Source organism: Podarcis melisellensis, assembly GCF_964234715.1.
Source record: "Podarcis melisellensis genome assembly, chromosome: 4".
NCBI classification, from domain to species: Eukaryota; Metazoa; Chordata; class Lepidosauria; order Squamata; family Lacertidae; genus Podarcis; species Podarcis melisellensis.
In genome coordinates this window covers 12923561-12936985 of record NC_138531.1, presented here as the reverse complement: position 1 = coordinate 12936985, position 13425 = coordinate 12923561, and the positions used below count along the sequence as shown (strand labels likewise).

The 13425-nt window shown below is 41.7% G+C and overlaps 1 protein-coding gene across 1 annotated transcript in view; it reads right to left on the bottom strand.

Moving 5' to 3' along the window:
• Positions 1–13425, bottom strand: part of ABCC4 (ATP binding cassette subfamily C member 4 (PEL blood group)) — a 151113-nt gene that overhangs the window by 99765 nt on the left and 37923 nt on the right. Inside the window, exons 12-16 of the mRNA XM_081908133.1 lie at positions 10843–10937; positions 9827–9913; positions 6083–6179; positions 2430–2645; positions 470–610 (exon numbers count right to left, since the gene is read on the bottom strand). Of these exons, the coding sequence (XP_081764259.1) occupies positions 470–610; positions 2430–2645; positions 6083–6179; positions 9827–9913; positions 10843–10937 (636 nt within the window). The remainder of the gene's footprint in view (positions 1–469; positions 611–2429; positions 2646–6082; positions 6180–9826; positions 9914–10842; positions 10938–13425) is intronic.

The window sequence follows — 13425 nt, the reverse complement described above, 5'->3', positions numbered from 1 at the left end:
TGCACTCTAAGAAGGAAAAGGATGGCGATTGGTTTCTTGCCGCCACGGGCAAAAACTATTTGGAAGTCAAACATGTTGCTTGCAATAGGATGTAAGGAAGTCAGTATGGTGTAACCCTGCTCAATACAGACTGGTGGTATTGTGTAGGATACACACACACACACAAATCTGAGGTGGGGTGAGTCAGAGCGCTACTACTGAATGAATTGCCTCTGACAAGGTGCAAGTGAATAAGTCTATAAACTTTTGTTGAATTAAATCCATTGAAGTTAATGGAACTAAACAGGCCTCTAGCTGGTTTGCAATCCCATTTAATTCAAAGGGGAAACCCTCTGATATGTTTGAAAAGAGTTCGGCTATTTCTTGCCAACAATATAAATATTTTTCACACACAGTAGGAAGTCACATATGCCGAAATGCTTTAAGCGCACATCATCCATAATGCTTCCACTGATGCCAAATACTGTACCTGTGCCAAAATGTTGAGGAGCAAAAGAATAAAAATTACAAAATAATTTGTCCCAGCAGCAAAATACTTCTTATAAACGCTAAAGCCGATTTTCCCTTCTGAACGGCTTTCCTCTGGCAAGGCGGTTAGAACAGGTTTCATCTGCAGGGCAGAGAATGCATAAGAAAATATTGTTATAATGGCTATTCCAAGAGAAGCCTAAGAAAATGCCAGAGCTACAACTGCATTTGTTAAAGAACTGGGCATAAGAGCAAGGATGTAATCTAAAATAACAACAACAAAGAGGCAAAAGTCATTAAATTCCTAACAGCTATGATATTGTGCAGTAAAACTGAATATTGGATGTGAGGGCGATCTGGCTACAACATGGGTCACCCCATTGATTGCCAGGGTTGAATACTTAAAATCTTATTTCTGATTAAAATCGGAAATAAAAAATTAGACCACTTCTCTCAAGTAAGTGAGGCACAAAGTATCCAGGTAAATTTAGAAAACCAGGTTCTGACATGGCAACACAGTGGTATCTTGGTTTAAGAACAGCTTAGTTTATGAACAACTTGGATTAAGAAGGCTGCAAACCCGGAAGTAGGTGTTTTGGTTTGTGAACTTTGCCTTGGAAGCAAAACATGTTCCGCTTCCTGTTCAGTGTGTTCCATTTGTAAATTGAGTCCCCCGCTGCTATGGGAAAGCACGCCTTGGTTTAAGAACGCTTTGGTTTAAGAACGGACTTACGGAACGGATTAAGTTCGTAAACCAAGTACCACTGTATTGTGTTTGTCAAGAGATTGGGAAAAAAAGTTGATTAATCCTTTTAACCATTTAACACATCTGTATATTAACTATAAAATATACACTTCCATGAGAACAGCTCAATAACAAGAAGGACTGTATAAGAGGAACATGCATTACAGCAGCCATGAAAATGTTCTGCTTCATGTTCCTTTCACTTGTTTATTAAATTTTTGTCCTGGTCTTCCTCCCAGAGGAGTCCAGGGCAGCTATTACAGATTTTGCATTGAAGATTTTGATCTGAAATATGCAAAACTCCATGGCATTCACAATCCACAGCATGACACACACTGACCACATTCACACAAATGAAATACTCTATGCACAAGCATTCCGTCATCTCAGTCCTGATTTAATGTGAGCAAGTAAACAAGCCAGGAACCCACAGTCAGCCACAGCTTCCCAATCAGAAACTAGAATTAATGGTTTTCAAACAAGAAAGAGTTGATAATGGACCTTCAAGCCACGGCTTCATTCCCTAGAATGTTTAGAAGTCATTACAGTGGTACCTCTGGTTGCGGGATCCGTTTTGGAGACCCGTTCGCAACATAAAAAGAGTGCAACCCGCAGCGGCACATCTCTGCATGTACGGGTTGCAATTCGCCACTTCTGCGCAGGCGCGTGACGTAATTTTGCGCTTCTGGGCATGCGCGAGCAGCGAAACCCGGAAGTAACCCTTTCCAGTACTTCCGGGTTGCCGTGGGACGTAACTTGAAAGAACGTAACATGAAGCAGACGTAACATGAGGTATGACTGTATTCATGTTTTTCAGCTGCATGTAATGGGAACCAACATTTAACTGTGGCATCTTGGCTGGTTTCACAGCTCGCATGATACAGGAAGTTAGTTAGGTTTACATTTCAAGGCAAAATTAACTTGCGTTTCCCAAACCAATATGCGAACTGAAACGTGATGCTGTTCTTCGACCCAAAAATGCTTGCAAAAATGGGGGGGGGGGTGAGAGCATTCCACAGAGGAGGAACCAACACAGAAAAGGCATGTTCTCATGTTGCCACCCTCCAAACCTCTCGGGGGAGACACAGAGGACATTAGCCTGGGAAAATGAGAAACTGAAAATGTAACTCTTCCATCCCCAGCACAATGGGATATCTTTTTTAATATATATAACTACTTAAGAAAACCAGGTGTTTCGTATATCTCATGTACTCACAGAGGGAGGTTCTGCGGATCCATCTTTCTGTGACTGTACTGAAGATTCCATTGAGCACATAGAAGACTGGGAAAAGGTTCGGATCCTGGATAACCGGTGGCCAGGAGTTCCTGGAACTGGTAGCTGGTCATCGTCTTCAGGTTTTTTCAAAAAGGAAGCAAAATCTATTCCAGATCTCAGGAAGTCTGAGTAAGTGCCCTTCCCAACCTCCTTACCCTAGAAGTTAAAAAAAAAAAAAGTCGCATAATGCTAATAGTATTCAGAAAGTGAACAAATTTACATCTCAAATAACTTAGATAATTCTACAGTCTAACGTGATACATTGTTGACTCCCAAAATCATCAGCATTATGGTAACAAGAACATGATTTTTAATTTTTTTAATGAAAGCCACCTTCGAGTATTTACTGCAAACATTAAAATGAAAGGAAAGTTAACAAATTGTAAATCAACAGCCATGTATCATCATTTCTTTTCCCTAAGTAAGGTTGTTGGCACCTGTCTGTCTTGAGAGACAATGGAGTGATCCTCCAGGGATGAAGGGAAGGGAGGGGTTATTGCTTTGTTGTTTTTCTTCTAACTATTTACTTGGGTTTTACCTGGTAATTTATCATGTAAACTGCCCTGAGATCTTTTGATGAAGGGTGGTAAAAGGTAAAGGGACCCCTGACCATTAGGTCCAGTCGTGGCCGACTCTGGGGTTGAGGCGTTCATCTCGCTTTATTGGCCGAGGGAGCCGGCGTACAGCTTCCGGGTCATGTGGCCAGCATGACTAAGCCGCTTCTGGCAAACCAGAGCAGTGCACGGAAACGTTGTTTACCTTCCCACCAGAGTGGTACCTATTTATCTACTTGCACTTTGACGTGCTTTCAAACTGCTAGGTTGGCAGGAGCAGGGATTGAGCAACGGGAGCTCACCCCGTCACAGAGATTCGAACTGCCGACCTTCTGATCAGCAAGTCCTAGGCTCTGTGGTTTAACCCACAGCGCCACACGTGTCCCTTGATGAAGGGTGGTATATAAACCTTAATAATACTAATGTCAAACTGTTGCATTAGCAGCACTGAAGTGACCTGCTCGGTGCGGAAGACTGGGCAGTGTGTACAGAGGTCCTGGGGTGCCCTCAGCCTCACAGAGCAATACGTTTGGCACCAGCTTGGCTGCAGGAGTTGCTGAAAGGAGATGTCCATACCCCATCCAACCGACTTAGGCACTCTACTCCAGTTTCGTGTGGGGTTTACTCCTCAGCCTTTTCTTCTCATGAAGATACCTCACAAGGCAGTGGAGGCTTGGACCAGAGTTTTCCTTCTAGATGAAATATCTTCCCAGGCTGATGAGTCTCATCTGCCCCTCACTTCCCTCTAGAGCACGTGCAGAAACCACCTTCTTGACTGTTGGACTCAATTGGTCTCGTCCATTCAATCCATCAGAGCCTATCTTCGAATGCAAGGGAAGCCCTTATTCACTGAGGGATTGGCACTCAACAACTACCCTCAGCTGGTTGGGCTGGCCAGTCAAAACTGGTCCTGGGGTGTGGCTGCTTTCACATGCTGACAGTTTCTAGGAGCCACAGGTGAAAGCTGAATGCAAGGTGGGCACCAAAGGTGGACAAACTACCTCAGAAGGAACACAATCTGTCTCCCACCAGAGATGCCACCCTTCTCCTAACACCCCATGCACTCCCCAAGTAAGGTATTAGGAGTTCTTTTCATATAGTTCTTTTCAAAGAGGAAGAAAATTGCATCATTTCTTTGCCCGTTTTTGAAGTTTTGAAATAATGAGGCAATTAGGACAACAAAATAAGCCATGGTTTATCACTATGTGAACGAGCCACAGAGAGCCTTGAGCTCATGTATTCTCCCCACATAATGTAAGGAGTTAGGGTTAGGGTTTTTATTATTATTAGCTACAACCTGTCATGTCAGCTAACCCAACAAATGCGTGGTTAATCTTAACTATGCTTTGTTTGGAACATCAAGTCAATTTCAAACCACGGATTTGAAAACAGACTCGTTTTAAACAAACCATTGTTAAGATTAACTACTGCTTGGCTGTGACGCTAATCAAAAGCTGAAGAAAAATGCTTCCTGTCTTTTCCCTGAGGCCGCTGGAGAGAGGAGCACGGGGAATGCAAACAACTGGGGTTCAATGTAGCCACTTCCCACCATGATAACCATGGCTTATCGTGATGTCTGCACCAGTTCTTTATGGTAATAGTCACAAGGCAGGAAGAACAGGATATCCTATCACTCTGCAGATAATTTCCTGGTCTCTCTCTAATCTCAGATGACATGCAATACAAGCCAACTGGCAAACTCAAATGCTACACTGAAGCCAGCAGAAGAGAATAGAAAATCACTATACTTCTTGTCAAGCCTTGCCGTCCGGATAATCTATTTACCACCATCCCTTTAAAAAACAATTGGAGAGAAATAATAGCCCTACTCAAGATGTCACATTTATTTTAAACTATGGCTTAATCATGAACATGTCTCCCGCACACCTTCACTATGACATGTCAAGGTTTGTGGCTTACCATTTATGGTTGGTTTAACAAACCATGCTCCAGGTTCATATCCCATGAAAAGCCATACTGGGGGTTTTATGCCCCGTTAAAAGCCACAGGGGGGCACTTTCACAATTAAACCATGGTTTCAAACAAACAAGGGCTTTGCATGGCATGGGAACCAGCTATCAAAGAATAATAAACAGGTGGTGTGTTTTTATTGGGGGGGAGGGGGAATAGGAAAATAGTTTTGACAGACAGGAATTTGGGATTAATGCCCTTCTTGTTTCTTCGTGTCAGAGATTACTCCTAAGAAAGTGTGTCTAGGACTGCAGCCTCAACAGCACAATCTTGTGCACGTTTACTGAGAAGCAAGATCAAAAATTTACACCTAGAAAACTCTGCGTAAGATTGCTACCTAAATTAGTTATCACCTTATTTTCTGTACTCATCATGCAGACTGATTATCAGACTGAAAATCTCTGCCCCTTAACAATACTTCTAATCCTCTTAAATTTCAAGTGGGATTTTTTTAGAGATGTGCTTAGAATGCAGCAAATTCTGCTCCCCTCCTCTTTCTAATTTTAAACCAGCTGAATTAGTAAAAACAAAGTCGATGGGACTACCTCAAGAACACGAAATTAATGGCTTTAAGAACTGCAGCTAAACACCTTTCAACTGATGTTTTTCACATTTCTTTTAAATCAGTGCAAGTAATAGAACAATAGTTTAAAAAAAAAAACCCACCCCAAACCATAATTTGTACTTTAGGCTTCAGATTATTTGCACTGTTTTATAACGATTTTCTTACTGCTGCTCTCGCTATTCTGTATGTCTCGTTGAGTTTACTGAAAAATGCCACTCAAATTTTCTTTTAAAAGTGCAATGAAAGCTAACATGCTGATTAGCTGTGGTACTTCAGCTTTCTCTGTATTTACAAAGCCACTCCAGGGCTGAACAAACTATTTTCCTTCTTCCCTTTAAAACTTTACATCTTTAAAAGAAAAACAACCACCCAACACTGTTACATTATTCTATTCCATTTGGAACAGATTTAGTTGTGTTATAAATTGTTGTAACATTCTTCAGACTAAATAAACCAATAAAACACACCGTCAGTTTTCTAGAGATAATCTTATCTCCACCTACCTCCTTTAAAATTAGGATCTGGTTTGCAGACTGAAGATATTGCAACTGGTGGGTCACTAAAATAGTCACCTTTTTATGTAAAGCCTGACAGATGCACCTGCAAAAGAAACGAAATGAGAACTAAACTGTTAAACTGTTAATAAATATTATTTTTTTAAAAAGAGAGAGAACTAAACTCTGATTTTCTAAAAACATTTGTGCGTGTTTGTTGTTTAAGTCTTAAATTGAGAAGCAAAAGGTTGTGTCCTTTGGGATGAAAGGTGAGCAGTTTAAATATTGCTGTGTTATAGTAGCGAGGATCCCACAATGTTCAAAATAAAATCCTGAATATAAAACTTCAATTCAAATAGTCTCTGGATTCAAGAAGTGCTGATCCTACTAAATTTCATAGGAGTCATAATGGTGTGTGGAAGAGGAGGAAACTGGAAAAGTGGGGGTATTATTATTATTGTTGTTGTTGTTATTATTAAAACGTATAACACACAATTATTACGCCAATACAGAAAATGAAAATGAAAAATGAAACAACAACAACACACACTCAGAGAATCATTTCCAAATACAATCTAAGCAATGGATGTTAAAGGTAAAGGTACCCCTGCACGTACGGGCCAGTCTTGCCAGACTCTGGGGTTGTGCGCCCATCTCACTCAAGAGGCCAGGGGCCAGCGCTGTCCGAAGACACTTCCGGGTCACGTGGCCAGCGTGACATCGCTGCTCTGGCGAGCCAGAGCTGCACACGGAAACGCCGTTTACCTTCCCGCTAGAAAGCGGTCCCTGTTTATCTACTTGCACCCGAGGGTGCTTTCGAACTGCTAGGTTGGCAGGCGCTGGGACCGAAAGATGGGAGCGCACCCCGCCGCGGGGATTCGAACCGCCGACCTTTCGATCGGCAAGCCCTAGGCGCTGAGGCTTTAACCCACAGCGCCACCCGCGTCCCAAGCAATGGATGTTACTTGGTGTTATTTGGTGTTAGTTGAAATTGTGATGGTTTTAGCATCAGAGTTGAGTTCAGTACTCCTTCCAAATTATGGATATAACTTGGGACATATCTATCTTCTGCAGATCGGAGGAATGGCAGACACACTAACTTACATATGAAACGATTAAACATAAAACTTATTTCTAATATAAGTGGCTAGAACTACTCCTATGTGTGTGAAATTGTGCCCACGTTCCTATAAACTCAAAATATGCTTAATAAGAGAAAAGGCTTTTGGCTGGATTACACGGTGCGGCTTTCAACCAGAGGTTTTGGGTTGTGCTTCTAGGTCTGGGGTGAGCAAACTTTTTTTGCCGTGGGCTGGTCCACAGACCATGTGGGGGGCCAGACTATATTTGGGGGGCGAGGAGGAATGAACGAATTCCTATGCCCAACAAATAACCCAGAGATGCTTTTTAAATGAAAGCAGACATTCTACTCATGTCAAAACACCAGGCAGGCCCGGCAAATAACCCAGAGATGCATTTTAAATAAAAGGACACATTCTACTCATGTAAAAACACAATGATTCCTGGACCGTCCGCGGGCAGGATTGAGAAGGCAATTGGGCCAGATCCGGCACCCGGGCCATAGGTTGCCTGCCCCTGTTCTAGGTTGTATACCCTATGTATCATGGCAACCCATTATTTTAGCTCCTGCAGCAAACAATTAGTATGCACTGGTGCTCAGAAAGTGCACAATTTACAAAATGGGAAACTTAATTGAAAATCAATGTACCTTACCACAAAGTCCATGCCACCTGTGCACCTATTTGGACCATAAGTAGCTGCCCTATGGGGAGCCAGACCATTGGATCTATCTACCTCCATCTGCATTAGCTTGCAACATCTCTCCAGGGTTCTCAGGCGAGAGACATTCCCAGCTGAACACAGGTATGTTGGGAAACGAAGCAGTACTGGATTTGACCTATAAAGCCTTAAACAACTAAGGATCACAGTTTCTCAAAGACTGCCTCTCCCCATATGAACCAGCCCCGACCCTGCAATCATCAACTGAGGTCCTTCTTCGCGTGCCTCCTCTGCAAGAAGTCCAGAGGGTGGCAACATGAGAAAGGGCCTTCTCTGCGGTGGCCCCCCCATCTGTGGAATGCTCTCCCCAGCGTGGCTCACCTGTCTCCTTTGCTACATATGTTTAGGTTACAGGCAAAAACATTCCTCTTCAACCAGGCATTTGGCTGATTAAAATTCTACAGCTTTTTAAATAGTGTTTGTGGTGGTGGGGGCAGTTATTGGTTTGTGTTTGTTTTAGGATGTATTTTGCATTCTCGTTTTGTATTTTTCTGTTGCTAACTACCCTGGGATCTTAGGGTGAAGGGCAGTATACAAATATTACAAATATTGTTGTTGTTGTTGTTGTTGTTGTTGTTGTTGTTGTTGTTGTTGTTATTAATTATTATTATTACATGCAAAGCAAATGTTCTATCACAGAGCTACAGCCCTTCCTATGACTGCAAGCTTTGAGCTCACAACATAGACTGTCGCACCTCCACAACAAACAGTGGTAATTCACAGCCCAATGCCACAAAGCTGCAGTAGAAAAATATCCGTTAACAAACTTCTCATTTCTCAAGCACGCGCAAAGGGCAGAACTACACGTTACCTCAGCAAACACATATACTCAAATTCTCCTTTGCTGAGGTAATGCAAATGGAAGAGCGGGTGAAGTACGAAACCTATTCAAAATCATTCCCAGACAGGATTATTTCTGGTGTCAGACCCCTGAAAAACTGGATTAGAAACAGGAAAGGGGGAAGAGTTCTGGCAAGAGAGAATTAGCGGACAGGGGAAAGGCTGAGTGTCGCCTTCTCCCCTATGAAAGAGTATTATGATCCAGGAGCCCTGGTTGGTCAAGTAACATAAGGTTTGGTGATTAGAAAAGGAGACAAAACTAGAGTTTATGGCTAAACGGAACGTGTAAGTGGCTTTTTCATAAGTGCAGTTTGCAGCTATTACCAGGCTGCAAAAATGCACAATATACATGGGTAGCCCTTAAGCCTTTCAATTGCCTTTTCAAACTAAATAATGTGGCAATAATATTCAGCACTGCTCTTTCAGCACGGCCCGTGCAAAGGTGTGATGCCCTATGTGCAACTTTTAAAAACAAATTCTGGACACACTTCTCATACCCCTACATTATCTAATTGCAAAGGCAAAACTGAAAAGCTTGCAAAGGGGGACCACTGCAGTATAAAAAAAGCCACTTACTCGTCCTTCCGCTATGCTCTAGTGCCATTCTGTGGTTTGTGAAGCGGCAGCACCACCAGTTTAGTGTATAGCAGAGGGCGAGCTTTATATCCAACAGTAAGTCAGCAGAGTTTGACTTCGGTAGACCTGAAATGATAACATTATTTTTAAATGCACCCTGTACGGAAAACAGGGTTTACCTCATTCACACACAATGCATTCTTTTGTAAGACACACCACCAGTCCATGCATGCGCATAACAAAAGGTCAACTCACACACATACACACATGACAGAAAGTCTCTTAAGACAGGGGTCGCAAACCTTTTTGAGCCAATGGACACATTTGGAAATTTGAGAGAGTGCCATGGGCACCGGTCACAAAATGGCTGCCTTGGGAGCAGGCACTCTAAATCTGAGCATTTTCAAAAGCTCCCACATTAAACAACTGCCTTGCGTTTATTTAAAATGAGCAGCAGGAATGTGAACATTTAGGCATAAGTCGTACTGTGCTACTCTTAACAGAAAGAAAATGTAAAGACACTTGGAAATTACATACTTTTCAAACAAATGCCTGCTAACTTCTGCATCCACAGCGCTCAAGGGATCATCCAAGAGGTAGATTTCTGCATCTTGATACACAGCCCTAAAAACATGTAAAGAAATAACAGACAGGTCACTACCGAAAGAATTACAATTCACATCATCCATTGGCTACGCTGGCTTGGGATGACAGGACTAAAGAACATTTGGAAAGCCACAAATTCCGCACTCCAATATTAAAGAAAGGAACAGGAAACGGAAACTCAGTAACCCGGATCTAAAGCCTCTCCTTCAACCCACTTGGTTCACCTTGAACCAAAAACTGCTCTTTTTTATATATCTAAATACCTTCCATTATTTCATGAACACACAGTCCAGAGCAGACATGACACTGTCCCTCCCCAAACCATGGCTTCAGATTAAGATGCCAGCCTTAGGCACCCATTTCAAACCATGGCCAACAGTTGTGTATAATTGGACTTGTAATTTAACAACATCTGGAGGGCAGCAGGGTCCCTCTCCCTGCCTTAAGCCATTTTTGAAAACATAGTAAGAACATGTGTATTTCGGACACAGGAAAAATGCTGCGGTGGTTTCCTTTGAAGGTACTTTGAAACTCTCTTACAGGAAAGGAATGTACAGCTTCTTCCTTGTGTCCTTTTAAGGATAGTTAAAATCTCCCCCTTTAAGAAGGTTTTTAAATCCATGGCCTGTCATACTCTGCTCTGCTGCTTTGTTCTAGGACTGTTGTGAAATTGATGTTTTATATTGCTCCAAATAGCTGCCTGGTACTGTTTGAAATTTGTGTACATCACCTTAAAGTATATATGAATTAGCAGCGTATCTGTTTTTAATTATAAAGGGAGTGAAGGGTGGGATATCAAATCCAAACTCCTCCTCCTCCTCCTCCTCTTCTTCTTCTTCTTCTTCAAATAAACGTTAAGGTAGTTACTATCACCATCCTTCACTTCTAAGCAGAAATGGGCACCTACAGGCCAAAGGCTATCTTAGTAAATGAAAGTCCCACTTTACCTGGCAAGATTAACTCTGGCTTTTTGTCCCCCACTCAGTGTAGCTCCTCGATCTCCTATCATTGTTAGGTCTCCATCTTCCAGCAGCTCCATATCCTGTTAAAAACAGAAGAGGCGTTACTGCAGTAATTTTTACATACTGTGTAGTCAGTTGAAAACGCCAAGAGCAACAGAACCATTGATGGTCAAGTTATTGCTCAAAGCAGCAGAATCTAGCTAATGAACTGAGAACTGGGCAGAGGGAATTCGAGGGAGTTAGCAAAGGAAGTCATCAAGAAATTTAGAGCAACACAAATTCATCAGAAGGAATCCATTAGGCCACACTACTTTCTCCCACCTCAGTCTCCTCAGCTGTAATATGGGAGCAGTAATAACTAAACTACCTCAGCGGGTTGTCATAAAGATTACTGAGCTAACACAACACACTTTGAACACTCGCCATGCTATGTGGATTCATTATTTGTTCTATTATTAAATTTAAATCACATTGTTACCAAAAAAAAAAAAAACCCAGATGGCATGGAACTATGCGCTACCTTTTAAAAATAAAGCTGTCTAATAAAACTTCCCAGTCTACTTGATGCTTCAACATGTATTAAAACAAAATTATTGTTGCATAGCAGTCCACATAATGGGTAGATTAAGGATCCTATTACTCAAATTAAAACAGCTCAACTGTAGGGTTAAATTTAAAAAAAATGCTATGCTCATTCATGAAAGAGCTTTGGATAAAAGCCAATGTACATCACATTAAAGGCAACAGTTTACTAAGCTTCAAATGTTGTGAGAGATTTTTCTCCCCTTTCAAGAAATGTGTTTTATATCCTTTATAAACACCACAGAACTTGAATCTGAATTTTAGAAGGTGATGAATGTTTTAATACTGCCACGCAAGATTAGAAAAAGGTATCAACTGTGTTTCAAAGAAAAACAAGCGTGATTTGCAAAAGCTTTTAAACTGTCTGCTTTCCCCGCTATCTTTCCACTGATAGTAGCATCATAGCACACCATATATTGGATCCACTGCATAATACTTCTCAAGCTGCCAAGCAAAATGCATGTCTCTTAGCTAATCTGGTTCAGTGTCCCCTTCTACATCACACCTGCCAAATCAAAGAAAAGGGTCTTCTCAGTCAGAGCTGAAATGCTCTGAAGCATTCTCTCGCTTTAGATGCCACCCTAAGGAGCCAACAGCACTATTTCACGGCTGTAATATTAATAATAACCTTTGCCATTCCAAATTTCACTCCTATAATCAGGACAGTGTGAAAGATCTCACGTACATTATTTTCTCTTGGAGTTTTCTTGTTTAAATAGCAAACAGAGGTGACTTTAAAAGCTGTTCTAGCATATATACTGTAACCAAACTTAAAGTATGATCAGCCATCAATTAAGGTAAAAAAGGACTCATGGGTGGTTGAGTCCAGTCAAAGGCGACTATGGGGTTGTGGTGCTCATCTCACTTTCAGGCCGAGGAAGCTGGCGTTTAGCCACAGACAGCTTTCTGGGTCATGTGGCCAGCATGACTAAACCACTTCTAGCACAACGGGACACCGTGACGAAAACCAGAGCACACAGAAACACCATTTACCTTCTCGCTGCAGCGGTACCTATTTATCTACTTGCACTGGCATGCTTTTGAACTGATAGGTTGGAAGAAGCTGGGACAGAGCAAACAGGAGCTCACCCTGTCGCGGTGATTCGAACCGCCAACCTTCTGATCAGCAAGCCCAAGAGGCTCAGTGGTTTAGACCACACCACCACCCTTGTCCCTTAAAGTATGATCAGCCATCCATTAATGAGAACTTACTGAAAACACAGAGGTATTTATGTGCCAATACGTGTGGTCCACCAAAATTACTTTTTCCTGCCGCAGTAGGTTCAGTAATGTCAAGCAAATTGCTACTGATAATTTTACTTGTAAATGCTCCCTCGGGAGGAAAGGTGGGATATTTGTTATTACTATTGATATTAAAGTGATGCAGTTTCTTAATGTAATAATCCAGTGCTATGCACTTGTCTTAGACGTGAAACCAATTAGAAGATCTCGAGGCTGGTTAACACTGGTGAGTGTATATGACATGCCTCCAAAATTTTTAAAAACCTAACAAGTGATAAAACCACATACTAATATAGTATTATAATATCTGGAATGCTAATTCACTAGTGAACAGTTTCAATTGGTAGGCATTGTTTTGGCTGTTAACTAACTTTTATGCAGTTTTTAAAAACATTAGCTATTTCAAGAGGTCTATGAGCTGCAAAAAGTTTACACCAGCACCATTGCATTTCTCCTCTCTTTCCCCCCAAATATGTTCTGGGACTTCCCTTAACCCTCTGAAGCAGATTTAGATCAGGGCAAGCACAAGAAGAGGAAATCCCACTGCAGCAGCAGATATCCTTTCACAAACAAAACTTCGCGGGATACAACCCTCACTGCTAATTATTCACTAAATGCATTTTGAATGGTCACTTGCACACAGTGAAGTTTTTCAAAAAAATCTTCCATGGGGAGGACTGTTGGTTTGCATTTCTTAGTGCAGAAAGTATTGATCTGATGTGTAGAGAACTTTCCTATTCTGGT